General features: G+C 38.6%; 4 protein-coding genes and 1 non-coding gene across 10 annotated transcripts; 3 read left to right on the top strand and 2 right to left on the bottom strand.

Moving 5' to 3' along the window:
• Positions 1-502: 502 nt before the first annotated feature.
• On the bottom strand, positions 503-27265 carry nit1 (nitrilase 1). 5 transcript variants are annotated; one of them, XM_055060369.1, is made up of 7 exons: positions 27014-27265; positions 9437-9593; positions 1989-2222; positions 1711-1814; positions 1468-1604; positions 1160-1285; positions 503-857 (listed from the first exon to the last, which is right to left on the bottom strand). In XM_055060369.1, the coding sequence occupies exons 3-7, from the start codon at positions 2219-2221 to the stop codon at positions 585-587; spliced, it is 873 nt and encodes a 290-aa protein (XP_054916344.1). In that variant the 5' UTR covers position 2222; positions 9437-9593; positions 27014-27265; the 3' UTR covers positions 503-584. The 5 variants fall into 5 exon arrangements, with proteins under 5 accessions (XP_054916344.1, XP_054916345.1, XP_054916347.1 ...); XM_055060370.1 differs by having other exon boundaries at positions 9472-9593; XM_055060372.1 differs by lacking the exons at positions 9437-9593; positions 27014-27265 and adding an exon at positions 2583-2786 and having other exon boundaries at positions 1160-1182; positions 1545-1604.
• pfdn2 (prefoldin subunit 2) lies at positions 3153-5934 on the top strand. The gene is made up of 4 exons (XM_055060375.1): positions 3153-3286; positions 4223-4311; positions 4514-4637; positions 5088-5934. Exons 1-4 carry the CDS (start codon positions 3203-3205, stop codon positions 5277-5279), a joined length of 489 nt encoding a protein of 162 aa, XP_054916350.1. The 5' UTR covers positions 3153-3202; the 3' UTR covers positions 5280-5934.
• On the top strand, positions 6615-16780 carry b4gat1 (beta-1,4-glucuronyltransferase 1). Of its 2 annotated transcripts, none has more exons than XM_055060365.1 (2): positions 6615-8356; positions 16481-16780. In XM_055060365.1, exons 1-2 carry the CDS (start codon positions 7253-7255, stop codon positions 16586-16588), a joined length of 1212 nt encoding a protein of 403 aa, XP_054916340.1. In that variant the 5' UTR covers positions 6615-7252; the 3' UTR covers positions 16589-16780. The 2 variants fall into 2 exon arrangements, with proteins under 2 accessions (XP_054916340.1, XP_054916339.1); XM_055060364.1 differs by lacking the exon at positions 16481-16780 and adding an exon at positions 9500-11937 and having other exon boundaries at positions 6616-8356.
• trnas-gcu (transfer RNA serine (anticodon GCU)) lies at positions 6676-6757 on the bottom strand. Its single transcript has one exon. It is a non-coding gene; the product is annotated as a tRNA-Ser (tRNA).
• On the top strand, positions 21170-26221 carry six7 (SIX homeobox 7). The gene is made up of 3 exons (XM_055060373.1): positions 21170-22802; positions 24134-24297; positions 24434-26221. Exons 1-3 carry the CDS (start codon positions 22395-22397, stop codon positions 24642-24644), a joined length of 783 nt encoding a protein of 260 aa, XP_054916348.1. The 5' UTR covers positions 21170-22394; the 3' UTR covers positions 24645-26221.
• Positions 27266-27349: the final 84 nt, after the last annotated feature.

Raw genomic sequence — 27349 nt, 5'->3', positions numbered from 1 at the left:
GGGAGCATACCAATATTTTACATGACATGTTAAAACTGAACTAAATTATTGACCATTTATGCAGAAACTCCTTCTTTGTTTCATTTAAACCATTTATTTAGAAAATAAGAAATCTGTTGGTCATACATGTTAATAGACATAACAATTGAAATCTTATGTCTAATAAGTTAGAAAATTGTTTGCAATTATACCTCTAATGACCTTAAATTGCTACATATCAATAAATGCCTAAAATTGCTTGTGATCCTTAGTGCTTTTTGTCCAACAGTGCCATCTGGTGGTCATTATGTGTAACATTATTTACAGATAGGAAATTGATCTGATTAACTTTGTTAAATAATAAAGTCTAGAAATACAAGAGAAATTAAAAATAATTACAGAGGGACTCGAAATTCAAACATATAATGCCAGGTTTGCAAACATTCATATAAATACAAATATTTCTTAGGAATTTACAACAATTACTTCACCTAACTTTTCAACACAATGTAGGAAGTGGAACAGCTTTTATTCTCATTTATTTATCAATGAAATTCTGACATTCTGTCCAGCTTAAAAAGACAATTTTATCTTTCCACTTTTAATCACAAACTGGTTTGACTCATACTGTGGTAAAAAGCAGTGTCCCTGCGGTGCTGTTGGACAGGCATGTTCTTCCTGGTCCTATTAACTTTGTCCAAGTTGATCTCCACCAGCACCATGCCTGGCTTCTCCCCTCCACAGTCACCCACCACTTCCCCCCAGGGGTCGACGGCTAAGGCGTGGCCGTAGGACGAACGCTTCTCGTGGTGCCGGCCTACCTGCGCTGCAGCCAGGACAAAGCACTGTGTTTCTATTGCCCGGGCACGCAGTAACACCTAGAAACACATCATAGAACGATCAGTCAAACTACTTATTACTCTGAAATTATGTATAGATTTTGGTTTTTGCCTGGACAGGTAAGTTATTCCTACAGCTTAAAATATCACATTTTCATAGATTTCACACAAAGTTTTGAAACATAATGATAAAATATGATATGAAATAAAGCAAGTTTCCCATTTCATTCCTCTAGCGTCTAATCGAAGTACTTAAAATCATAGGAACAGTATGATGGAAGCCTTGTTACCGATAGGCAGTCGTTGCATAATAGTGTTGTAGTATAGCATTGTGATCCTACCTCCCAGTGAGCAGCTCCTGTTGCTACGGTGAAAGCAGATGGATACGTAAGGATATCTGCACCGTGTGTTTGCAAAGCAAGCGATAACTCAGGAAACCTCAAATCATAGCAGACGCCCAGACCGACCTTCAGCAAACAAACAAAAACGCTGCCAACAAATCAAAGATTCACTGAAAATATAACATGTCAGTGCTTTGTCTCCTGAAATCCTGAAAACTCTCACCGTTTCTGGCTTACAAACCTAACCTGTTAACGCAAGCACTTATAGGGTTATATTGAGATGGATACCGTTTCAATAAAATGCCCACCCTGCCAATTGGAGTCTGGACTGGAGGAACCAGGGAGGCTCCGGGTATAGTGAAGGCACTCTCTTTGAGTGACACACCTTTTTCCGGCAGCTCCACATCAAACAAATGGGACTTTCTGTAGACTGACAGGATGTCACCTGTTGATTTAATGACAATTCATAAGTGTAAATGTTGCACGATTGACTCTGGTTCGGTCTGAATCTCAGAATAAGGTGAGCGTTTGTGTTATTAGATGCTCTGCACCTTTGTTATTAACGATAACATGGCTGTTGTAAATACGTCTGTCGTTCTCCCAGTCGTGTCCTCGTTCATGAAATCCTCCGAGAGACACCCACACGTCCAAATCCCTGAAACAAAGAGTTTAAAATAACAGTAATATAAAAAATAATATATTTCAGATAGGCCTACTCCAAATATGTAGCAAGAAAATATTTATGTCTTCGCTACTGTGGACAAACATATAAACATATTTTAACGCCATGTCATAATTGCTCAATAGACTGGAAGTTGTGCTGCCCCACCTGGCAAGCTGAGTGTATCGGGAGATTATGTCCCCTCCTAGAGGCTCTGACATTGACAGTGTCTCCTCTCTGCTGGATCCAATGTAGTCAAATCCCTCTGGCAGGAACACCATGCAGGCCCCTCGCTGCCTGGCTTCCTCCAGCAGCTGTTTACAGGCAGAGAAGTTGGCCTCCTTGTCTGGGGTTGCCGTAACTTGACAGACTGCAGCTACTGGGTTCGGGGAAGTGGACATCCTGCACAGAAAGGAACGACTATAAGGAGGAGGGTCAGGAAACATGCCAGTTAATCATCAACAATGGTTGATGATTAACTGTGCAACTTACTGGGCTTTTTTTTCCTATTGCACACTTATTGTTTAACTCTGTACAGCTTCACTTTCATGGCAAGTGCAGCTGGGAAACAGAAACATTTAAATTGGATAGTCTTGTAAAAGTAAATTGTGTTTTAATTTACATTGAATAAGCATCAAAACAACCACAATAATGCTCAAATTTCCATTCCAGTGCTTTTATTTGGAAATAACAAAAAAAGTTCTAATTTTTGTCTAACTCACGAGTTGAGAGTACATATCTTAACGATAATAATAAACACACCTGTTTTGCAGTATGTGATGGCGTCCCAGAGCTGGTAGAAAAGCCAAGTACTTCACAGATGATCCTAAGTTGCACCTTAACATTGGTACCACGCAGGTTAACCTCCTCTGTTTACATTATCTTGGTGTTTTATTAACGTAGTTTCAGCTCAGTCCTCTGCTGTGAAAAGGTGGTTTAATCTTCTTCTCTGCTAAACATCAAACGTGGAGTGCGTTCTATCGCCATCTACTGGGGATTCTTTGCCACGATATAAAAAAAACATTTTTTTAAAAAATATTTCTTCATGATTTGCGAAGGAATAAGACTTCGCAAATTATGACAACTCAGGTTAAAATACAAAGAGTAAATATCAATGTTGTAAAATTATAATGTAGGTGAGACAAACAAGGCTTTCCGAGTTAATAAGAGCGTACGTTTGTTTTTGGTTTTATTTGAAATAAAAATAAAAAAAATTGTGTATCGTCATGAAGCAGCTAAGATTACATTACATTAAATTCTTACAGTATTATGGCCAGGGGTGTCAAACGTTAAAAGTTTTCAACGGCATTTGCGCACAGGCAACCTCACGAGCCCTCTTTGAACATCTCGCCGGGGGTCCCACTCGGAAACACCCTTCCAAGATGGCAGCCAACAGTAGCAGCACGGGTAGCAAGAGTAGCAGCAGTGGCGGCGGAGGAAAACAGTCCGGCCCGTCGGCTGAACAGGTACTCTCATCTGCATGCAGATTGCATTTTGTCGGTGTAGACGTTGTTGTTGCCCCTCTGAGTCTGGCGGAGTAAAAGCCGTCAATTGGACGGCCAGTTAGCTTAAGCTAGCGTTAGCTTCCCTCTCTATCGCTATCTGAGCATCAGTCTGCTTCATCAAACTTCTCAATAGCGACTTTCTCAGAGACGTTGGTGCATTCTATCTTTTAAACCAATTTAAATCGGGCTCATTGTTCTGATTATTTTCTTTAAACTTTAAAATTACTGCAGGCTGTCGGTGCTGTTTGGTATGACGAGGCGAAAGTCAGTTTTTAAACCCAAATGTGGGATTCTTGCAGCGTCTCCAATCTTTCACGAGCTTTAGTCATCATCAATATGCTGCACGAGGACACTCTTTTGTCATAAAAAGTTAGAACTTGGAGTTGTAGGACTTTTTCATTTTGGTTGAAATGTAACTAAAATTGGATAGTGGCAAAAGGACAGAAAACTGAAAATAAAATCTCAAAAATGTATAAAAAGTGAACAGATATTGGAACATTTTTCATTAAACTATTGCTCAATTCTGTTGCTCTCTTCTTCACAACCAATGAAATTACCTGTTACATTCTTTTTTATAACTCTAATGTGCATCTAGATAAGTTGAAGCAGATAGAAATATTTTTAAAAATTTACAATACCATCCAAATTTTTATGCAGCATTGCAACTTCAAATATAATTTTCAACTAAATCCAGTAAGAAAAACGAAACATGTTTTTTCTTATTAAAAAACTAACTGGTTAACATTTTATTAAGATTTCAAAATGAGTGGGAGAGCTGAAGTGAAATAATAATATTACTTCTAAAATATGTATTTCCTTGTAACTGATAAAATAAAAGTGATGTAATACAGAAGATTATTCGTTTATTTGTTTAGTTCTGACTTTATCTTTTTACAGGTGGTCGCAACATTTCAGAGAATGCGCCAGGAACAGCGCAACATGGCGTCGAAAGCTGCAGAGCTGGAGATGGACATCAATGAGCACAGGTTTGTCACTGAGGTCTCCTCTGCAGCATTTTCTGCTTTCTCATGTTATAATAGTCTATATGGCAACAGTTGACTTAGGCAGTAATAGATTTTGTGTGGCATTCTATGAAGAATTATAAAATGTTAGTTTTAGTACTTTTTCGGAGCTTAATTTCAGTGGTATCATTTTAACTCGCGTTTGACTTCCTTCTTTCCTGTTCAGTTTAGTAATTGACACTCTAAAGGAAGTGGACTCTTCAAGGAAATGCTTTCGTCTGGTAGGAGGAGTGTTGGTGGAGAGAACAGTGAAAGAAGTTCTACCTGCACTGGAGAACAACAAAGAACAGGTAATCTAGAGGGTAGTGACTGTACCACTTTGTTCTTCTCATACAGCTATGAAAACATATCACATATAACCTGGTAATATGTCATCGTGTTTAAAGATTCTTTACCACAAAAGTTCTGGGCAGCATAGCGTATAACAATATTGAAAAGGTGACTTTAAAAAACATCTAAATTATGCAATTTGAGTTTATTTTGCAAATGAACACAATGTAATTACAACTAATAAGGGGAATGTTAAAAATAAGTACATGAAATGGAGTAACCCTGACATAAATGCTGTTATGTTTTTAAAGTCACATTACACTTAACTGTTATAACTATAAAAAGTGTGTTTCTAATTACATTGTTAATAGTTTTAAGGATACAGAACAGAAAATGTAATTTAATGGCTAAATTTTTTTCTGTCACTCAAAATTTTAGATATGGTAAATTATTAATTTTTTTCTTTTCAGATTTCTAAAGTAATCGAGACCATCAACACGCAGATGCAAGCGAAAGGTCGGGAGCTAACGGAGTACAGAGAACGCTACAACATCCGTCTGGTCGGAGAGGGCGAAGGAGACAGCCAGGGCCAGTCTGCGGCACCGTCCGGCAACAGCGAGGGAGGCGGATCTAAAAGCGGAGCTGGAGTTTTAGTGTCGTAGCTTGTGAGGACGGACAGTGACGGAAGGGCCTTCTGATTGCTGCATCACCAAACAAAGAAAATTTCAACCTTGACGAAAGAAAAAAAACATCTGAACTCTTCACAGGAAGTGTTAGGACCACGGGATTTACTGTAATTTCTACAAAATGTAATACACTTAGTTTTTCACATCCGATTCAAGCAACTGTATACCGAGTCTGTATGTTTGGTCATAAGTAGTAATATTTGTCTTACATTTATCTCGCCCCCTTCAAATACAAATGCCAATTAAATGCATACAATTTTTATTTGCCTATAAACTGATTTTCTTATAGGCAGTTGGACATAATTTTCTTTTATAGGAAAAACACCTAAATGTTAAGAGTTCTGTGGTGCAGAGTTGAAAATAACCTAAAATACCTTGAACATCTAAGTGTCTTTTGCCATTGATATTTGTATGTAAACATACATTGGTATTTCCAACACTTCAGCTTTTGCACTATTACCTTAAACAGATGGAGAGTTGAATGTGTGGGAGTCTACAGTAGTTTTTCAGTTGTACAAAATGTCATTTGTGCAATGAAGGAAGCGCCCCCCTGTCAGGCAATTTGACGCTATGTATTGAGCAGAAACTAGCGAAATGGCTTCAGAATCGTTAATAAAACAAATCAGTCTAATGTGGCTTCCAGTTTTTTTTTTTCTCTTTCACAATTTCAAAACCAATTACAGAAGCTTTATGTAGTTGTAGGTTTTATTATTGCTAAGGCCTTTTTCAGTCTGTTGAGAAGTAATGCGACACATTGTTTCCACAGAAATTCAGTTACTGCCTCATTTAAGGTTTAAACGTAAAATTACTTACTAGAGTGATGTGTACTGGTAGCCAGGTGTATGTAGTAATGGCAACAGATTTTCTTTGGTGCATGAAATAAAAAAATCTTCTGAATTATTGGTTTAAAATTATTCTGACAAGTTGCATTATAGATTACTTTCATTTTTAAATGGAAATACTTCAGGCATATTGTTCTTGGCAAACCTATTGCTACAGATAGTTTTTGTACCTCATTTATGTCTTGAACTTTTCCTAAACCATTTTTTGCGTTGTTGCAGAACAATTTATACCTTTGAACGAAGCTACAGAAATCATAAAACCTTGTTTTCTTCGGGTTTCACAAACTTGAGATGTATAATTTTTAATAATAACATCTTATATTTATTAGGACTATTCAAACTATTAGCAGAGTAAATTTTGTTGGTTTTACAAAGAAAGCAGCAATAAAGAAAACCAGAGAACACCTTAATGAGATGGAACCCTAAGAGCGTTAGCCACCCTGTCTTTAATTGTAGTCACACCTGATGTGTTTTTGTTACACATGTTAAATGAGTCCAGGACAGTTGGAGAAAAAAAACAACATAAATTTCGACGAGGATGGGATTCGAACCCACGCGTGCAGAGCACAATGGATTAGCAGTCCATCGCCTTAACCACTCGGCCACCTCGTCAGGATGCCTATGTGTCGCCTACGCAGTGAAATTTACAGATACCCCGTTGGACGGAATACGTCCTGTATTATTGTTGTTTTCTACGATCATGTCATTATCATTAAGAACCCTTTCGTTACTTGTCAAAGCCCAGACTGCACTGCTCAACTGTAACACTAAATCCAGCGGCGCCTTTCCTCCTGACTTTACGGCAGTTACACATCGACATGCGCCGCTGTCGCAGCCGCCGCTCAGCACAACCAGCGCTGTGTTGTGATTTAATGGATCACCGCAGCTGGCACCTTCTCGCCGATTTTCTGTGCTATTTTAAATCCCATTAAAGTCCTGTTTGGTGCTCCTTTAATGCAACAACATCGGGTCAAGCGTTCGTCCCGACACAGCCCCTTTAGGCTGTGGTGTTAGCACTGTGGCAGGGATGTAGTCAACGCTAGCTGGAGCCTGTGTTTTCGGACCTGCTTTGTTAACAGCGATTAGCCGGATCCAGCTTTCTCTGGAATGCATCTCTCCAAGAAATGTTCCGTGTTCAAAGTGGTGCTGAGTGCCCTTCTGATGGTGGCGCTGCTGCAGCTCATTTACCTGTCCTTCCTGTCCAGGTTCCACGGGAAGCAGCAGCGCTACCGCTACTCGGAGCTGTTTGGAGGCTCCGCGGCCAAGAAGAATGCGCATCCCGAGAAAAACACGCGGAAGGAGCGGCTGAGGTACTCTCTGTCCAGCGGTGGGATCTTTGACAACAGCGGCCAGTACAGGGTATACAAGAACTTGATAAAGAGTGATTTCACAACGAATCAGAAACCAGGTTCCCACTCAAACTCTGACATCCTGACTCTGGCCACTCATACTACCATCAACAACCTGCACCACCTGGAATCTCTGCTGGAAAGATGGCAGAATCCTCTCTCTGTGGCGATATTTGCACATGGGGAAGATGTTAAATTTGCCACAGCTTTGGTTTATGCACTCAGCTTCTTCTGCCCTCAAATCCAGGCCCTTGTGGACTTCCACTTGGTCTGCCTGTCAGGAGAGACGGCCAGTTTCCCTGAACAGGACCGGGAACACTTTGCTGGCCTGGAAGACTGCGCTTCTGTGTTCTCCAGACTGGAAACCCACAGGGATAAGTACCAAAACTACGCAATGAGCGGAAACATCTCTTACCCAAATAACCTACTCCGTAACGTTGCCCGTGGTGGCACAGAGTCCTCCTACATCCTGGTAATTGACATCGACATGATGCCGAGCGCTGACCTCCACCAGCAGTTCCTCGCCATGATCCTGAGGCGACCACCGGCGGCCGACGAGGTGTTTGTTCTCCCTGCTTTTGAGATCCGCCATGCCAGGAAGATTCCCTTGACGAAGGCAGAGTTGGTGCAGCTTTATCAGGTGGGAGAAGTCCGGCCGTTTTATGAGGAGTTGTGCCCACGCTGTCAGGCTCCCACCAACTACTCCCAGTGGGTCAACAGCCATGTTAGAGAGACAGGCACCCTGGAAGTTGCTTACACACTCATCTGGGTGGACCCCTGGGAGCCCTTCTACATCGGGCCTCGAACTGTCCCCTTATATGACGAAAACTTCAAGCAGTATGGCTTCAATCGAATCAGCCAGGTTGGTAGAATCTGAACTTCAAATGTTCCTAAATTTAAAGCAGAAAGGTTTTTACAAGTTTGTTAAAATTTTCACTATGTTGTGACAAGACAGGTAATGTATAAAAAATAAAAATCAAGCTCCTCTGCCTTCTCCCAGTGGTTACAGTACTTACTACAGAAATACACAGCTTGGTCAGAAACAACCAATCAGAGCTAGGAGGAGGGCCTTAGCGCTGCCAATAATTCTTGAGTAAGTGCTGTTCACAGAGCCTGCCATAAATGTTAATTCTAGTTAGCACAACCACCAATGACGATGGATTAACAGTTTTCCTAGAACGATAATTGTGTCTCCATCATTAGCCCTTGGAGCAGCATACACGTAATTGATTGACAGCACTAAGACCTTCCTTCTTGCTCCAGTTGGTGGTTTCTGACTGGGAATGGAGGTTTTAGTGGAGGAGCTGGATTTTATTTTGTTTTATTTAAATTTTTGTTTGTTTTTTCACAGATTATCTGTTTCATATTTTACTGTCAGGACATGACAGTTTTAATAAATGTGTAACAGACATTTTTTTTAAAATGAAAATTGTATACTCTAGCTTTAAACCCTTAGGTGCATCTTACTATTTTGGAGTATAATTAAAATGCTAATTTACTTTGATGAATTAAAAAAAGAGGAACTCATGTATCATTATGACAACAGGCATATTTAGAGTGTTTCTGTACATTTCGATTACTGTAAAGCTAACAAAACCCCAAATTAACTTTTCAGAAACACAAACCCAATAAAAAGGATGACAAAAATGTAGACAGACTGGCAGGCATGTCCTTGTATTGTACAGCAAATGTGCTCAGCACTTGTTTTGGCCTCCTTTTGCATGAATTACTACATGAATGCAGTGTAGCATGGAGCCAATCATAATAAGCAGGCCCAGGTTGCTATAGTGCATCCTCAGAAGCCGAGCAACATGTTTATGCAATGCACATCACAGGTATTGAACTGGAAACTAGGCTTAATTCATGAGTTTCACTTTTTTGAACTGAATTGCTGAAAGAAATAAACGTTTTGATCAGTCTAACTATTTTTTTGAAGGCGCACCTGTAGATTTCACAGAAACACACGTCAACACCTGCCTTCTGGTGTTTCTGTTTCGTTGTCCAGGCGTGCGAGCTGCATGTGGCTGGATTCAGGTTCTCTGTGCTGAGCTCGGCCTTCGTCGTGCACCGCGGCTTCAAGATCCAGGGCGAGTTCCACGCTAAGAAAGAGGAAGAGAACAAACAGAACCGGGTTTTGTTTCGCAGCTTCAAAGAGGGCCTGAAAACCAAATACCCATCCTCTGCCCGACGATGCTGAGGGGCGGAAAAAAAGATGACTGTCCTAAGCCAGCTTTTAAAGTTATAACATAGTTGTATGGGGGAGGAGTTTCAGCTGATTCTCCTACTTCCTTAATATTTGAAGTCAATATTAAAAATAGACGGCACATAGGGTTTATGATGGGATTTCAAAACATGGGTCAATAGTGACTACAGATTGAATTTTATTAGGTAAAATCTAAACCTATGAGGTCTTACTTCATACATTATGTTGATAACCAGATACAAAAGTAGCAAAAATTGTCTTAAATCACAATGAAATGACATTTCTAGTCAAATATCTACTTTAGAAGCCTTGGCCCAGAGTTTAAACACAAACAGCAAGAGCCATGTATGAAATTCTTGCAGTATTACCCGCCATAAAAATGTGACAGTGTTCCAGTACTAACACCAAAATTAAAAGAAGCATAACATGATCTCATTACTTTCCCCTAAAACAGAAAAGCAACAACTATTCCCTCTTTGTATCAGTTTTTTATATTTAAAATGCGTAACGCTTTATTTGACGGGTTGTGACTAAGACTGTCATGACGCCGTCATAAACATGACATAACACCTGCCACGAGTAAGTCTTCATGAATATTTATGACTGTTGTCATAAATAGTCATTCGGTAAATCATGACACTTTTAATACAAAGTTATTCAAAACGTCTTTGTTATGTTAAGAAATCATAATCTGACATAAATTTGTTATCAAAGTATTACTGATCAAACTTTAGCTTTAGTAAGATAAAGTTACATAATTTTTTTAATGCAAAGCTATAAAAACACATTTGTCCCTTACAGCTTATCTGTTTTTGAGTTTTGTCACACTTAAATGATTATCAAGGCTCAATATCAGGTAAAAACAACCTGAGTAAATACAAAATGTTGTTTAAATTATGGTTTTGTTAGACATTTCAGCCTAATAAAGCTGCACTCATTTTAAACTGAGAATTAAATGTGATTATGAACATTTTTTTGGCTCAGTTTTACAAAATAGAAATTGCAGGATTATAATCCAAATTAAGTTTTTTCTTTATTATTAAAATTTACTTCAGACTCTGAAACATTTAAATGTTCCAAATGAGCAAAAACAGAATAAATTATTACATATAGACTGAACAAGCTATTATTATCATTATTAATATTGTTTAATATAATCTGTTAGTGAAGGTAGTGGTGTTCCCCGTACCGATAGACTGAAAATGAAAACTATTAACTTGGTTTGTCTTGGCTCAGGTGTGGCCAAAACAAGGAAAGAAAAGCTATAGTTCCTACTTAAATGAGAATTTTTGAAATGCTTGTACGTGGTTTTAATTAGGATATGCACACAAGCCTGATTAAAAATCAGCAGATCAAGCCATCAACTTGTACTGTGGCCACTAGAGGGCGGTAGTCCTTGCACCTCAACTGTAAGCTGTTTTATTTAGTGGGAGCGGTAAATATACGCACAAGTTTGGTGCTCTGAAGCATGATGATTTACTCCACACCTCGATGGCGTACACCTCTCTGTGACAATTTCTTTTCTAATAGAAACAGAAATGACTTTTAACAATAAGCACTGGAAACTTTACAATATACACAACACTGACATTGTACAGAAACTTTAAAACTGCTGTATTCTAACACCAAGGATTAGAAACCGAAATATTTACTTTTTACATCGTTTCATTTATTAATTTATCGCTTTAACCCTTGACAATGTATTGCGTGTGAATATAATGCATTATCAAGGAGTAAACCAGGCTTAATCATTGTGTTGTTATGGTCTACGGTATCAAACACGCCTTTAGTTTTAGTGTATGGATAAATAAAGGTGCTGTTTGATTACTGATTATGTTAAATATGTTCTGGAATACTTATTTTTGAAGGGATCTGTAGCCTTCCTACTAGTAGTGCAGTTTGGTATATTTATTGTGATCTTTTCCTAAAATAAAAATAGTTTGAACCTTTTGTTTAAACCCAAAGCAAGAACACTGTAGCATGAAATTGTGTTGACACTTTAGATTCTTTTTTTCATCTTTAAAAAATAATTTATCAGATATTTACAGATGGGGAAATCTATATGAAATCATTATCTACTGTGGTTACGTAATAGTTTGGTATTTTTCTCATTGGTTCACTTATTTGAAAAAAATGATGCTGTATTTTTTTTTCCTCCTTTATTTTCTTTATCAGATAAAATGTCTGATTTGTGTTGAACTTGCTATTAAATCCCTCTTGGACAACGTTTGTTAACTGGACTCCGACAAGTTTGATTCATTCCCATTTTAGCTGTTATGCAAGGTTGAGTTCGGAAAGCCCTTTGAGCGCTTGGAAATGGACAAATCCAATCAATTAACTTCACCAGAGGGATTTGTATTGGCAAGTAATGCCAAGGGTGTTTCTGGAAGTATCACTTAAATAGGAGGAGAAGAATCTAAGGCGAGGATAAGGAATACTTTAACTCAGAGAAACATAATACAGCTTTTAGACTCAAACGGTGCCATGGGTTACACAAGAACGAGATCTTTCCAGTGTTACTGCACCCAAGGATAACTGGTGCAACTATTCATTGATGCTGTGTTGTAACTAGACTTAGAGCTGAAGTTTAAAGGCATCTCTGCAGCAGGTGATGGACAATTACATGGTAAGCAGGGCCAGCATCCAATTAAAAGGCCCTATTAGTGATTAAGATCTGTTTTAAAGTAGAGTCCAGTAAGTTCTTGGTAAAGGCCGGTTTTGATAGGGACTGAATTATTTCTGGAGACGCAGTTGAAGTTTCCACTCCTCCAGTGACCAAATAAGACCGGCTGGAGTGTCGTGGCTCTAACGCTGACGGGGCCATCTGCTGGTAAAGCAGCGCACGTGTGACATTCGGCACTTGACGACAGTCCGAGGCGCTGTGGCGTTTTGTGGCTAAGCCTGCATTACCGGGCTGGATAATGAGCCTGGGCACACGAGAGCCACAAGCACGCAACGCTGCGCCTCAGCTCTGGACCGGCTTTGCTGGGCACATCTAATCATCGTCAATCTTATAAAGTCCTGAGTTGTTTTAACTTCTGACTCATTTATCTCACCCTCGCTTTCTAAAATCGGTTATTACTCGGACTGTAAGGGAAGTCTACGTAATTCCTAACACAAGAAGGAAGAGTATTCACGTGCCTGAAGGTTCTCTAGCTTAAATTTACATTTAAATGAAGTCATTTTACTTGGACAGTGTAAAAGTATAACAGAAACTTCTTTTCTCTTTTCGTCTTTTCCAAGTATGAGATCAGGTTTTTATCAGTAAATGTGGTTCATTCGTCTCGTCCCTGCTCAGGGTGCTAATAATGTGGCAGAAGGTGCAGAAATGTTAGGAGGGGGCGGTGGATCAGGAGAGGCAGGTTTGGTGAGGTAAAGTGGGGTTTATCTCAGCAGCTTTGGGGAGTGAAGGCTTATCTGGGTCAGAGATCTTTGTGACATAAGCAATTAGGGTTGCCCTCTCTTGTGTATGCTAGGAGGAGGGAGGCCTCCCACCACATAGATTAGCCATGCTAAGGCTCGGGGAGCTTGGCAGCTTCTGGACAGAGGGAGGGGAGGGAACCAGCTGGAGGGTGAGATGAGCAGGCGCTGAGGTGGGGGCGTATTTTATTTATTTATTTATTTATTTAAGAGAAAAGGAGGGGAAAGATGAGAGCGAGAGGTCAGCCAACTTGCAATGTAGAGACCCGGGCTCCTCTGTGTGGTTCATTGGACGGGTGAGAAAGCAAAAGAGTCAGTGACCCAAACTGATTGAAAGAATTTGTTCTGTGAACCTCTGGGCCAAAACGGGGGAAAGTTTTCGCACCGGGGCATCATTAATACAAAAATAGACAATAAAGGCCGTCCATGTTACTTAACGTCTGTGGTTTCTGTTCATCAGCCACTTAACTGGAAGGATTTACGAGTTGTTTGCTACTTGGTTCACAAAAACAGCTTCTTTTTTTCCTTCTTACAAAGTGAACAGCTTATTAACAAGCCGAGTCTTTTTGTTGCCACAACTGAGCTGTGTATTTGTAATAAATGTCACAAATATCGTAAAAGTTAAAGAAAAAAAATGAAGATCTGAGACTGTGAAGTCAGGATTTGTTCTCATAAAAACGAGTTCAAATCAAATAAAACATTTTTATGAGTTTTTTTTATTTTTATTTGAAGCACTAAGGGAACCAGATAAATAACCTTCCCAGTGGCTGGATGAACATAAACAAAAACAGTCTTGCTGATCGTGAATGCACCACTTGAAGTGTTAGGAGGTTGAACAAACAAAAACAACTTTTGGAGTAGAAACTTTATCTGAAGGAAGATTAATCTATCAGGTCATTTTCAGTGTCAGATGCATTTAAAATTGACGATCGAATTGCAGAAAAATGGAATTATGAAAATAAATTGGCGAAAAAAAAAACATGTTTTTTTTATTTACAAATTTAGACGGTGATGTCTCCGTCTAAATTTGTTTCAATTCCAATCTCCTTTTAAAGAGATTGGAGAGAAGAGAAAATACCAAAGTAATGTGGAGCTCAAATTTCCACCTTATCCTCATACCTTGCTTGACATGTTTTTTTTATTTATAAGAAGTTAATATCAAGCTGTTCTTGCAGAAAATGCATTCAAGGTTTTTCTTGAAGTACAAAACAGGTAACACTCAAGAAATTAATTATGAAAACATAAAACCTTTTTTATCTTTTTAATCTACGAATATTTTCAGTTGCCTCTCCCACAACACTTCGATGTCTTTATTTATTTTATTAAAACTCTGTACTTTACTGTTGGAAAAAATAACTGCTCTACTTTCCACAGTTTTCTGGTTTGCCTTCATTATTTTCTTTTTCTATTCACAAATGCACAATCAGATGCAACTTGTGTGTATCATAAGATAATCAGAATAAGAGACCCAATTTGTGCTCGCCTTGCCCTTCTCTCAGAAATGCCGGGATCCATTTCACTTAAACAAATGAGGGCTTATTGGCCATCAGTGCCAGCTTTGGAGCAAGTTTACATGTGCGCTTACTGAATAAAAGCCTCTCAGTACAGACATATCACTCTGCTCTAAACCTGGAGTTCTTGGAGCGCCAGGTTACTTGGCATTTTAAATGTATCCCTGCTAAAACCAGACTATCCGGCCTGGAGGACAGAAGTAATGAGACATGACACTGCCTGGGGGAGAGAAAAGGAGGCCTAACAGATATAGGTAATCCCTCTCACCAAGCTAACACCTCCCACCCCTGCTGTCCCAGGAACCCAGCAGGAAACAAAGCTACAGACACACACAATGAAAACAGAGTGATCGATAAAAGTCATCATGATTCCATCCGTATCCACGTCTTTCAACAGGTGTAAGTTGAAATGACACATGCTGAAGCAAAGAGTAACCATATGCTCTCACACACTGAGCTTTAACTTCCGCTGGAGCTCAGTTATCACAGTTCTTCAGGAACAGACGACGGCAGCCATGATGCCGGGTTGTGTTTTGCAGTCACCATGTCTGCAAAACAGAACTGGGTGAAAGTCTAACATTTTTCTAACGAAGTTGCAGTTTTATTTTTTATTTTTTACAGCCGATGCAGGAAAAAGAACAAAACAGATGTTCCATTCTTATTTTTATACCTGTAACGTTACTTAAAAATGTTTTGCATTAAAGTAAGGCAGGAGCGGCTTTGTCGATTTCAGCCTTTGCAGCCGTTATTAGACAGGAGATTAGCTCGGATTTATATGACAGATTAAACTTGGGTTGAGCTGTCACAAAAGGATCACACAATACGACTTGAATCAAAATCAATATAAGCCACGAGTGAGGGTGATAGTATTTGTTTTCACTAAATTTGTAAATCTTATGCAAGTATGGCATCAGTTTTTGTGAAATGTTCACTTGGGCTCTGAAAAACTGGCTGTTAAAAGCTAAAGACAGGAATACAGAGTTAAAAACTATTCAGCCCTTAAAAACTTCAGTTTTAGCTCTTCTATGTTGAGTGTTTCAGATAATCATTTATTTGAGGGACTAAAGTTATTCGGCCCAACAAAGTCCAAAGTGAAAGAGTAATTATCCTCTACACTTAATGTTTCTGTTAAACTCTTGGCAGAAACAACTTTAAAATCAGCATTAATTTTAGCTCACTTTGATTTGAAGAATTGTGTTAATTAGTTGTGTTGGATGGTTTTTCTGCATGAATGACTTGTTTAAGGTTTCACTGCAGCATCTCAAATCAGATCTAATACTTGGATTTAATAAGATAAGATAAACTCCAAAAATGTTTATCTTATAGACTTCTTGGTGAGAACCAGTTTTTATGACCTTAAGGTTACAGAATTGAACTTTAGCATTCACAGTCCCAGAAAGATCTTCCTGATCCCAGATCATCACACGACCACCAAGTTTAACTGTAGGTACGATGTTGTTTTTTCTTAAATGTTGTCTGTTGTACAGCAGATATGAAGACACACACCTCCAGAGACTTCCATTTTTACAGAATATCCTCAAATGTTTTGGGGATCAGTGTTTGTTTTGGTAAATGTGAGGCAGGCTTTTGCAATACTTTTGGTTAGCAGTGGTCTTAGCCTTGGACTCTACATGGAAACCATTTTGCCCAGTCTCTTCCTTGCTGAACGATAAAATATGAATTTAACAGGATGAATTGTGACTCAAGAAAACATTAGAAGGACGGTTCAGGACGATTTGCTATGAAAAGGTCAAATCACTATCAGTGGATCACAAGAGAACCTTCTAACTGTACAACTGTGACTAAATCCAAATATCACATTTAAAATTTTTTTATTTTTAATTTCTTAAAGGAAAATTCAGCACTGATAGATGATGGTGTGTGGGCCATCGGAGCACATCTCTATCACACTGCCCTCCTTCAACGCAACTTTCAAAAGACAAAAGCACAAAACAACTGAGTGGTCGACTCCTCGGGTCTGTGTACGTTTCAATGGAGTGTTTGGAGAAGCTGCACTGGGAAATCCAGAGATCAGGGGAGGTAAGACACCAAAGCAGGAATTAATGAGCATTATGGTATTAGGCAAAAATAAGACCCAGATTAAATCCCTGTGGATCTCTTAACAATTCCAGTAACACCTGTCAGATGATAAAGCAAGACAGACTATGTGAATATTAAACAAGTTGTCCTAATAAACAGTGTAAGATAAATCTGTATCAATGACAATATTTATAAATATGGTTTATGAATATTTAATAGAAGTTTTGAGACTGAGATTTTGTGCTTGTTTAAAATAAAATGCAGCTTAAATGTAAGGTAATGAATAAAAAAACACTTAGATAAATATACTTGTAAATCTGAAAAGAATTTTAATAAATCTTTAATGATGTCAATAAAAATATGTTTTTGTCACAAAACAATTTAGGTTATAGATAAAAATAATAATAATAACAATAAAGTGCTCGTTTTCTGGTGGTTGTAAATAAATCAGTGCCTGAACATGATCCATACTGTCATTAAAGATTTTTTAAAAACATACAAAACCTGCATTGCAGTATATTCAAGCAGAAATAAAATGCATTTTTTCTGAGAGTTAGAGGTTGATGCAAACATCTGCACCATTATGTCACCTCTCTATACATTCCTGTTTTACTGAAATCGGGCTGAACAATAAATGGAAAACATCACAACACTGATGTTGATTAGTGCGATGATGCTGAGGATTGTGAAAAACCTACATTTTTCTTAATACTCTCCACTTTATTAACACCAATGTTTTTATAAATCAAAAGTAAACTTGAGTATTTTCCTGTCTATTCTGTGTTTTTGAAATAATAATAATAAAAAAAAGACTAGTACACTTCGATCCACAAACCAGAAAACACCCAGTCCTGACCAGGCAGTGATTTGCTGTTCTATTTTTTAAAGGCTTAAACTGGAGCTTGCCAGATAACTGTGAGCTTGTGGTTAAGCCGATCCTTCAAACAGTGAACATGATACCGTCTGGTGGGTGAACTATAACACTGACGCAAACACGGCTCTGACGCACATATCAAAGGCTTCTGTTTCAGAAATCAAAATGAAGAAAAACAAAAACTACTGTAAAGAATTATATTTAATTATTTATCACACTGTAATGGACTTTAACAAATGAATTTATGAAAAGTCTGATATGTCAGGGAAGATATCAGAGTTCAAAGTCCACAAGATGAACTTATATAAGTTATTCCAGCCAGTTTTCTTCTTATTAATGCAGTAGTGCACGTAGTGAGTAACATATTAATTTGTAGGGATGTTTCTTTGTTATTTTAGCACATAAAATGGACAGAAGCTTGCTGTACTTAATGCCAAAAGAAAGAGCCTTCACTCAGGACGCTTTCAATAGACTCCAGCACCAACTCCGGATACATTTGGAGCAGTTGCAGCCATAAACTCCCAATCATTCACAGGGCTTACACTGTGAAACTAAATTATAATCATTTGAAAGTCAGGGGGAGTTTTTAACATTCAAAAAGATTCAATAAACAAAACTCAGTAAGAAGTGTCTCTAAGAGGCATTAGCCACCAAATCATTAACAGAAAATTAGCTGATATTGTTATTGATTTGATTTTAAAAAAATCTGGTCAGGATCCATCAGGTTTCTGGTTATTTAAAATGTGCCTGAGAATTTTAAACTGTTAAAACGCATAAAATATTTCTTTGACAAAAGAAAAAATATATCTTGAATTCAGAGATAGCAATAAAGAAATGTAATTTAACTAAAATATATTAAAGTTTTAGGTTACAGTAAATATTAGGCAAACTATTTTAACCTGATATGACTGAATTACAATGTTTAAAATTCAAAGGGCTTATTAAGACTCTCCCTGTGCAAAACTGAACCTCCAAACCAGGGGCCCTGTCTTTCTGTGGAACATTGCTATTCTGGTACATACAGTCAAAAGACATTGGGACGATTCTGGACACAGAACACTACCCTGGTTGGAACAGGCTTTTGTTCTGGAAACACACATGTTAATCTTGGGAGTCATTTTCTGAGTCCTCCTGGTTAGGCCTGTGCAGCACAGCTAACCACATTGTGGAGATGAGGGGGGGGGGAGGGGGAGATGCAGGGGGATAGACCTGTCTGAGAGGATGCTCCCATTGAGTTGTAAATGAGCTTGTAATTAGCTCTTACACATTAGCCATGAGGGAATTAAGACAGTGTGTTTGTGTGTGTGTAAATGTCATTGTGGGTTTTGTAACCCCTTTTCCTTCAAATAGGGGTAACGATGATAAGCAGATAATACTAATTACTTCTCCTCCTCAATTGCTTGTTAATTGTGCTTTGTGTGGATTTATACAGCAGGGTAAAACCCCCAGTTCCTGCGTAGCACACCACAGTGCATGACCCCTGCTTTGTCTGCTGACAAAATCAACAAGTGCTTTTTATTTAAAAAAGAGAAATTATGCAAAGTAGGGATATATGCAAGTCATTAACATAATTAGCTGGTTTTGTTGTTTATGTAAAAAAATAAAGTTTTTTTTCTCATTAGCAGCTTGCCAAAGAGATTTTTTTTATGAATAATCTGAGAGGTCTTGTGTTTCTGTATTCAGAAAGAAGATTATTTTAAAATATTGTTTATCTGCTGTAGATAGTAGAACTGAGGGATCCTTGTTAGATTAGCTGTACTCCCACATGATGCTAAACCAAGGTTTTTGCTAAAAGCTTCCAGAAAAATACATTGGTGGTGGAAAACTAATGTTTCATATCTGCGAGTATTTTTTTTAACATTTAAAGACACAACAAAACAATGATAAAAGTAAAATGTCACTAGCTACAAGGTGCAGGAAGATTTAATTGGAAACTGCAAAGTTAGAGGCTATGAGCAATAACAAAACTTGTTCATCATCAGAGTTTTTATCTATATCTCACTGTAATGCACATTGTAAACAGTCAACATCAAAACATACACAGAAACACATAAAGACCGATGATTTAATCAGGTTGGAAGTATTCAATGTGTGGCCACATTGTGAAAAAACGAATTTATGCTGAAAATGAGAACAGGTTTATTTGTGGTGTATATTTGCTGTCTAATTTTTAAAAAGATAAACAAGCTTCTCGTCTCACCCTTTGCCCCCCTACCCTTCTTCAAACACATCATCTGTTCATCAACCATCTTATTATTCGTCTTATTCTAACGGCTTGAGTGTGCTTAAGCAGATTTTGATTCAGTCTGCTCTTAAAAATGTTAAACAGATTGGGAGGTGGGACGGTGGGGCTGGACTCCTTCTAATGAAGGTAAATGTTTGTCTATGCGAGAGCACGTCTGCTTGGCGGAGGAGGCGCAAAGTGTCTAAAACCTGGAAGAGTTAGATTCAACGGCAGCATGATCTTCACTGAGCTCATTTCTCCACTTCTGTGCCAAACAGTGTTACTAACACACACACACACACACACACACACACACACACACACACACACACACACACACGCACGCACGCACGCGCGCACGCACGCACGCACGCACGCACGCACGTGACACAGCTTGTCCCCTTCGTTTTGTTAACCCACCGCCCCACTGGTGAAGTTAATCTAGACTTAGGGTCCAACAAGCATCAATTGATTCCCAACTGTTTGTACAATAACCCTGCAAGTTTCTGTGCCTCCCACTTGAAACTGTGATTATAATTTGCCAAGTCAGACAATCATGTGGTATGCTCTAATTTATCCTAAAGATGCCTTGTGAGACTTAGGTTGGGACTCTGAGCAGGCCAAGCATTTTCTTCCACACCAAACTTGCTGATCTGTGTCCTTTTGGACCTTGTTTTGTCCACAGGTGCACAATGACGTTGAATCACAAAGGAGCCATGACTAAACTTTTCCCATGGAGTCAGGAGGAAGAAATTGTTCAAAATGTCACGTTTTGCAGAAACAGTAAAGAGTTTTTGTCTTTCCAAGTTCCTGAATCTCTGTCACCATAACCCCGTCTGATGCAATACAGCATGAACATAAAAACTACCTTTGGAATTTCGCAAGAAAAACACCCAGTATTTATTTTTGGATGGTTTGAAAAATGCGCTTCCATTTCAAATGTGCAAAACTTTGATATTCGACTAAAGTAAAAACCACCACAATTTCACCTGTACAATTGCTGTGTCTCTAGTAAGTACGAATGAAATAAAGTAAGTCAGTAAAAAAACATTCCGCCGCATCATCCTGCTACCACTTCCTGTCGATTTCTTCATCTTTTCCGCCAGTAGTGACATGACATGTCATCAAGTTATGTGATGCAAAGAAAGCGTTTCTGTTGCAGTTTTATTGTCACCGAAAAAAAATCACTTCATCCTAGTGCAAAAATATTTTACTGAAAATATTTCAGTATTTTTCTTTTCTAAATTGACCTGTTTCCAAGCAATTTAGTTTTGTAATTCCAGTTTGAACAATTTTGTGATCAATGGAAATGCAGCTATTCTCTCAACAGTTTATTTGATCTTATATGCATGCATTGCTAACGTAACTTCATAAAATGCTCCCATTTAATTTTAAAATGATTTCTGAGTGACAAATTGAAGTAGTTAATATACAATGTCAAAACAAGCCAGGGTTTCAGTTGCTTATTGATCTACCCAACTGTTTGCCAGCCTCATAATACTCGAATTCTTGACAGATTTCTACAAGAGGCTTTTTTTTTTATTTTTTACTTCGTTTTAAACCAGACAAACCTTCACCTGACTGCAACCTTTGCTCAAAGCCTTAATCACTCTGGAAATAATCTATATCTGACTTCAGGATTGCGTGTTGCAGAATAAATGTCACCCCCACACTGATGTTTTGGGAGCACATTTGTTTCCCTTTAGGCTACTTTGGGTAAATGAAGTGTAACCTGTTTGCACGTTAGCCAACAGATGCTTTCAGGATCTGTTGTCTGATTAATAGGAAAATTGTCCTTAGACTGATTAATGAGCTACTGAGATAAGAAGGACTGAACCAGTTTGCAGATTAATAACATGGTGACCTGACTTGCTCTGTATGGATGTCCAGAGGCGTTCCCAGTTTGAACTGGTGTGATGAGAGGTCACAGGGGATAGCCTATCTGTAACCCATGTCTGTTTTAATTACATGGGTATTAGCTGGCCAGAGGGGCTTTATATCCCAACATATACCCTTGGGCAAATGTCAAGACAACATACTTAGTCAATTGTGCAAAATATTATTTAACAAGATTCTTTTAAGATCTCAACTTTCTAAGAAATTAGCTGCCTCTAAACTTTCTGCCTCTTGTTCTTTTTAGTGTTTTTCCCTCTTTCTTTACACATTTTCATCTATTCCTGAGATGGACATCTATCTCCTAAAGATCAGACCTTTTAAATAATCTTTCCTCACTTGTTTGCTCACTGCAGTCATCCTGGCAGTCAGTGTATCCTCAGGCTAAGCCAAACAAGCTGATCAGCCAGGCACCTCTGTACACACTACCCCCCACTAAGAGGCTAATGGCCAGGACATATAATCCTTCTCAAAACAACCACAGAGATGCTAATTGTATCTGGCTATAAATACTAGCAACTGCTTGTCCTCTTTCTTCATTTGTCTCTGCTCTTGCCTGTAATGGTGGAGCCAACAGTGTCTTCCCAGAAGTACTCGCACCTAAATACCAGGAGAGGCTGTTGAAGTTGTGGCGAAACCTTTCCAGCAGGTCTGAGGAGCTTCATACACAGATATATCATCCCATGTGGGTTGTGAACACATCTCAGCTGAGCTACCGTGAAGAGACCAGGTGAGATGTTCCCACTGCCGATGTTCACGCCCGACCAGGTCGCTCGGGTGTGCGAGAACCTGGAGGAGACCGGGGACATCGAGCGCCTGGGTCGGTTCCTCTGGTCGCTGCCTGCCGCCGTGCCCGGCTCGGCGGGGGAGGCGCTCAACCGGCACGAGTCTGTGATGCGAGCGAGAGCGCTGGTCGCCTTCCACACCGGGAACTTCGAGGCGCTTTACCAGATCCTTCAGAGTCACAGGTTTACCCGCGAGTCGCATGCCAAGCTGCAAGACCTCTGGCTGGATGCGCACTACAGAGAGGCGGAAAGGCTGAGAGGGCGGCCGCTGGGCCCAGTGGAGAAGTATCGGATCAGGAAGAAGTTTCCGTTGCCCCGCACCATTTGGGATGGCGAGCAAAAGACGCACTGCTTTAAGGTAACAACTTATACTGACGCTGTAAACTTGCATATCCTACTTACGATAAAGATGTTCAACTCATCAATCTCTTGTCTCTCCACAAAATTAGAAGAAAACAATGGGCACGAAGCGAGCACAAACATTAAACAGATATTTTAAAAACAAAGTTTTTCTTGGACACTAGTGCAGATAATTTTTTCTCTGACTTTGAGATCAAACAGGCTTGACTTTGAGCTCTTAAGATGTTCTTAAGATGGTCAGAGCCACCCTCATCCTTCGGCCTGCACGTCTGAACTACACCAGACTGTTGCACAAGAATGCTCCATCTCAGCGGTTCCTTATGCTGGAGTTGCAAATCAACCAATTCTTGTAAATCCTTCTTGGAAATACTGCTAAGTATCAAGAATTTAGCAGAATCAAATCAAAATTGTAAAATAGCAACTATGTCATAGATGTTACAAGAAATAAAAACAATACTGACAAACACAGAAAAAATATGTTTTAGTTGTTTCTGTGGTAATTTTAACTGTTTGTTTGACTTACTAGCAATGGTTTCACATTCTAGCAATGGCTGTGTTTATTTTGTGTGACAGAAAAACGAAAGTTACTTTATCTAACGTCTTCATATTGTGAAGTACTTTGTTTAATGTCCGAGGAAACTGAGAAGCCAAGCTTTTATCATTGCTTTTTGAGCATTAAATTGATATATATAAAAAAAAAAAACTATATAGTGGAATTTATTTTAACATGTTGAAAAAACTAAATAAATCTCATTCATCTTTCTTCCATAAAGGAATTCAACTTTTAAGATTGCAGTTTTGATCACGTTTGTATTCTTCTGTACAAATATTTTCTTAAAACATTCTGTCACTAGAATATTTTTCACATTTCCTAAAATATTCTCAACAATTCAAAATAGGCTATATAAAATTAAAATATTCTTTTAAACTACTAAAGCCTTTGGGTATATTTTACGCTTATTATAAAACAATATCAGATTGAAATAAATTGCTTCAACAGCATGTTAGAGGAAAAAGGAAGCGTGAACTTAGTCTCCAGATTTGTGTGCATGAGCTCCCCTTTGTGGCCAGTGCTCATAATCGTATAATCTTTAATTCCAAACCTCTGTGGGGATGACCAGTCTGTCATCTTATTAAGCCCCTTAGCATGATCCAATTTAGAAGATATACATTGTTATGTATACATCAACTGTAAACAGTGTTTATCTGTTTATAAATTCAGCCTAATCTGTTCAAAGACTGCATCATACAAGAGGGACAAGCCAGTTTTATTGATCGGGATGATAAAAAGTAAGGCATGAAGATGAAATATCTCCCATTTGTCTCCAGGAACGGACTCGGAGCTTGTTGAGAGAGTGGTATCTCCAAGATCCCTACCCCAACCCGTCCAGGAAACGACACTTGGCCCAGGCCACGGGTCTCACGCCAACACAAGTCGGTAACTGGTTCAAGAACCGCCGCCAAAGAGACCGCGCCGCATCGGCAAAAAACAGGCAGGTTCCCACATCATTTTAAAGAGAGGAACACTGGAGTGGAAAAATCCTAAATACAACATTTTGTGGGGGAAGGAGGGCATTTCCATTTAAACTGAGGAGAGGCACCTTAACTAATTTCTGTCCCCCACCTCAGGCTTCAACAGGATCCGTCCGTCATGTCGTCGGAAGGCTCCCCTGACGGCGCCCTGCAAGAGCGGCACCCCCACCCCCACCTGCTGCCTACTTCCCCTCGCCACCTCGGCAGCCCAGAGGCAAGCGACTGCAGCACAGAAACTGAGCGCAGAGGGACGAGAGCGTCTACACCAGAGATCTCTGTCAGCAGCGATGGCGAGTTTGAGTCTTGAGATGATTCAATTTTTTTTTCATACAGGTACAAAAGCATAACATTATAGACTGTGAGACGATGGACATGCTACAGCTGCTGAAACAGAAAAGAAAAGTGGCAGGGAAACTTCTGCCTCTGAACAGAAGACTTTTTACAAGGAATTATGCACTTAAAAAAGCACTGAGAAGGGTGCTGGTCATTTCACCCCTTTGCTATGTTGTACTTTTTCAGTTTTGGTCTTTTTCTGGCAGGAAAACAAGGCGTCTGCCATGGGATGCTTTGTGCCGATGGAATTCATTTATACCAGGGACATCTCAAACACACTTTCACAACTAAATGAGTAAAAGAAATGTACTACAATTCACTTAGAGGCAAATATATGGAAATGTGCTTATGTGACTCTGTCAATATTATTTACCCGCAGAAGTTTGTTAACGTTTATTATGGTTTCAAGCGAGGTGATAATTCAGCTGCTTTTGTAAGAGTTAAAAATTGACCAAATGGCATTCAGAACAAAGCGCAAATTTTACATTTTTAAAACGAACGCCCATTTAGATGACAAATTATTACCAAGTGGAATAAACAGAAAAGCAACGGCTGAATAAACAGAAAAACAACGGTGAAATTGTTTACAGATTGTTTACAGCTTGCATGTAAACAATCTCTTTTCTAAAATAGATTGTTTACATGCAAGCTGGCAAAGGGGCAAACTGAACCTGGAGCCCAACGAAACCCATAGGCTTGGTTGTTGTTGTTGTTGTGTAGAATGATAAACAACTACTGGCTAACAGTGTGTTGAAGTCTCGGGTACAGATTTTAGAGCTAATCCTAATGTTCGTTAGGTCATGAAAATATTAGTACAGTTGTGTTTTTTTTTTTTTTTTTTTTTTTTTACTGTTTCAAATAAATCTGTAAATATAAATGATCTCGTAATAGTTTAAAGGGAAGCTGCATGCATTTGTGTGGATTTTGTGAAAAAATCTATAAGAACAATGCCTTGTTGTATTTATATAGCTGTATGTGAATATGTCACCATGGACAAGAATGAATTAATATTGACGTGCCCTTACAGATTTAAAGTAGTGTAAAACCATACATTGTCAGTGGTGCACTCATGTTTATGTGTGTCTCACTGTCGTCTTCTACTGCAGTGGTTAAAATGTGAGGGCAAACGTTGTCATTACAAACTACTTCGACTCTTTTCCCTGCCTTAAATGGAGCTAAGGGCATTCTGATAACGCAGGTTGTGAGTCTATACAAACTGTCTGTGACTACAACATGCCTGTGAGAGCACAAACTATTTCAACTACAGCCATTTTACCTGTTCCCCTTTCCCTGCTATCCCTCAATGGAAGATGCTGTCAGAGGTTTCCAAGCTGCTTCGAGTTCAAAGTTCACTGGTTCTTTTCTCCATGTGCCTATTGCATTTCAGAAAAATCAAAGCTAATCAAATGTGTCTTCATTAACACTCTCACAGGCCTGCTGTCTGACATAACTTTCTTACAACTGTCATTTCTCACAACGTTTCTGTAATTCAGTGAAAATGTGTATTTTGTAAATTTTTTTGTGCGAATAAGTAAAACTGTTTTTATCCAATGTGGTCGTGAGTTTTTGCATGTAGAAAGCTCCAAGCAGTATCTTGGAAGTGTAAATATAACGCTACATCATTGCACATTTTAGCAAAACTTATTTTAAGGAAATTTGTTGAGGTTAAGAAAAATGCAACCTGAAAATGTATAATTATAACATGTATACCTTTTTCTTTTTGCATTGACATCAAAAGAATATAATTTTGAGGCAGAATATTCTAAGTTTTGAAATATTTTTAGTGAATTTAAGTCACAACTCTAAGTTTTTAGGAGGCTTTTAATGTAAATGACCACAAATTGCTTTTTATATAAAAAACCTTTCTTTGATATACAACTCTTAAAAGTTGTAACTTTTCTCATAAAATCTGAGGTAATGATTTTTGACAGCATAACTATAATAAATACAAAAAATTGTAAACAGCATAATATATATAAAAGGTAAATTTAGCCTGACTCTGACATTTGTTTTGCATTATTTCAACTAAAACTCTGTAAATTGGTTCAATAACATTAATTTCTCTTTGGAATTAATTAAGTATTTTTGAACTGAACTGAATTTGAATCAGAATGTGATTTGTTTAATCTTAAATGACTGAACTAAACTGAGAATTAATAATTCCCAATAAATGTGTCTAAGCCAAAAAAAATGAAGCTAACAGTAAGTTAGCTTAAACTTTGACACTCCGCGAGTAAATTTAAAAAGCAATAGCTCAAGCTGTAGGAAACCGCAGCTTGAGCTACTTTGTAACAACAAAACCCTTACAACTTCAACGAATAGCTGACAAATAAAAGCTCTTACTTGTTTCCGACGACGTTGATTCAATTTTGGCAACGTTTCTGATTCTTTTGAAACCGCAGCCGTCCCAAAGATGGCGCCCGGTTTCTTTCCCGGGTCCATTTCGGTCAAAAGACGAAAAAAAAAAACGGCCACCATTTTGGGGAAAAAAAACTCACGGTTATTAAGGAATAGTAATCAAACGAGGTGTTGAATTTGTCACCATGAAGTTGAAAATGAGCTGTTCGTTTGGAGGATCAGTTCGGTAACGTCACAAATCCGCCATTATTACAAAGTTTTATTGCAAGGCTGCAATTTTCAGCGTCAATAAGACGCAGTATTGCATCTCACCGCCAGAGG

Source organism: Poeciliopsis prolifica, unplaced genomic scaffold, assembly GCF_027474105.1.
Source record: "Poeciliopsis prolifica strain line A6 unplaced genomic scaffold, Auburn_PproV2 SCAFFOLD058, whole genome shotgun sequence".
Taxonomy (NCBI): Eukaryota; Metazoa; Chordata; class Actinopteri; order Cyprinodontiformes; family Poeciliidae; genus Poeciliopsis; species Poeciliopsis prolifica.
The sequence above is the reverse complement of the archived record's forward strand: the minus strand, read 5'-3'. Positions and strand labels throughout refer to the sequence as shown.

Excerpts from the sequence above, each read along its gene's own strand:
- nit1 (XM_055060368.1), bottom strand. The coding sequence starts at position 2,665 with ATGTTAAGGTGCAACTTAGGATCATCTGTGAAGTACTTGGCTTTTCTA. Across the intron at positions 1,605-1,710 it reads TGTTATCGTTAATAACAAAG|GTGACATCCTGTCAGTCTAC; the intron begins GTGCAGAGCATC and ends TTAAATCAACAG. Across the intron at positions 858-1,159 it reads CAGGAGCTGCTCACTGGGAG|GTGTTACTGCGTGCCCGGGC; the intron begins GTAGGATCACAA and ends ATGTGTTTCTAG.
- pfdn2 (XM_055060375.1), top strand. The coding sequence starts at position 3,203 with ATGGCAGCCAACAGTAGCAGCACGGGTAGCAAGAGTAGCAGCAGTGGC. Across the intron at positions 3,287-4,222 it reads CCGGCCCGTCGGCTGAACAG|GTGGTCGCAACATTTCAGAG; the intron begins GTACTCTCATCT and ends ATCTTTTTACAG. Across the intron at positions 4,312-4,513 it reads ATGGACATCAATGAGCACAG|TTTAGTAATTGACACTCTAA; the intron begins GTTTGTCACTGA and ends TTTCCTGTTCAG.
- b4gat1 (XM_055060364.1), top strand. The coding sequence starts at position 7,253 with ATGCATCTCTCCAAGAAATGTTCCGTGTTCAAAGTGGTGCTGAGTGCC. Across the intron at positions 8,357-9,499 it reads GCTTCAATCGAATCAGCCAG|GCGTGCGAGCTGCATGTGGC; the intron begins GTTGGTAGAATC and ends TTCGTTGTCCAG.
- six7 (XM_055060373.1), top strand. The coding sequence starts at position 22,395 with ATGTTCCCACTGCCGATGTTCACGCCCGACCAGGTCGCTCGGGTGTGC. Across the intron at positions 22,803-24,133 it reads AAAAGACGCACTGCTTTAAG|GAACGGACTCGGAGCTTGTT; the intron begins GTAACAACTTAT and ends ATTTGTCTCCAG. Across the intron at positions 24,298-24,433 it reads GCCGCATCGGCAAAAAACAG|GCTTCAACAGGATCCGTCCG; the intron begins GCAGGTTCCCAC and ends CCCCCACCTCAG.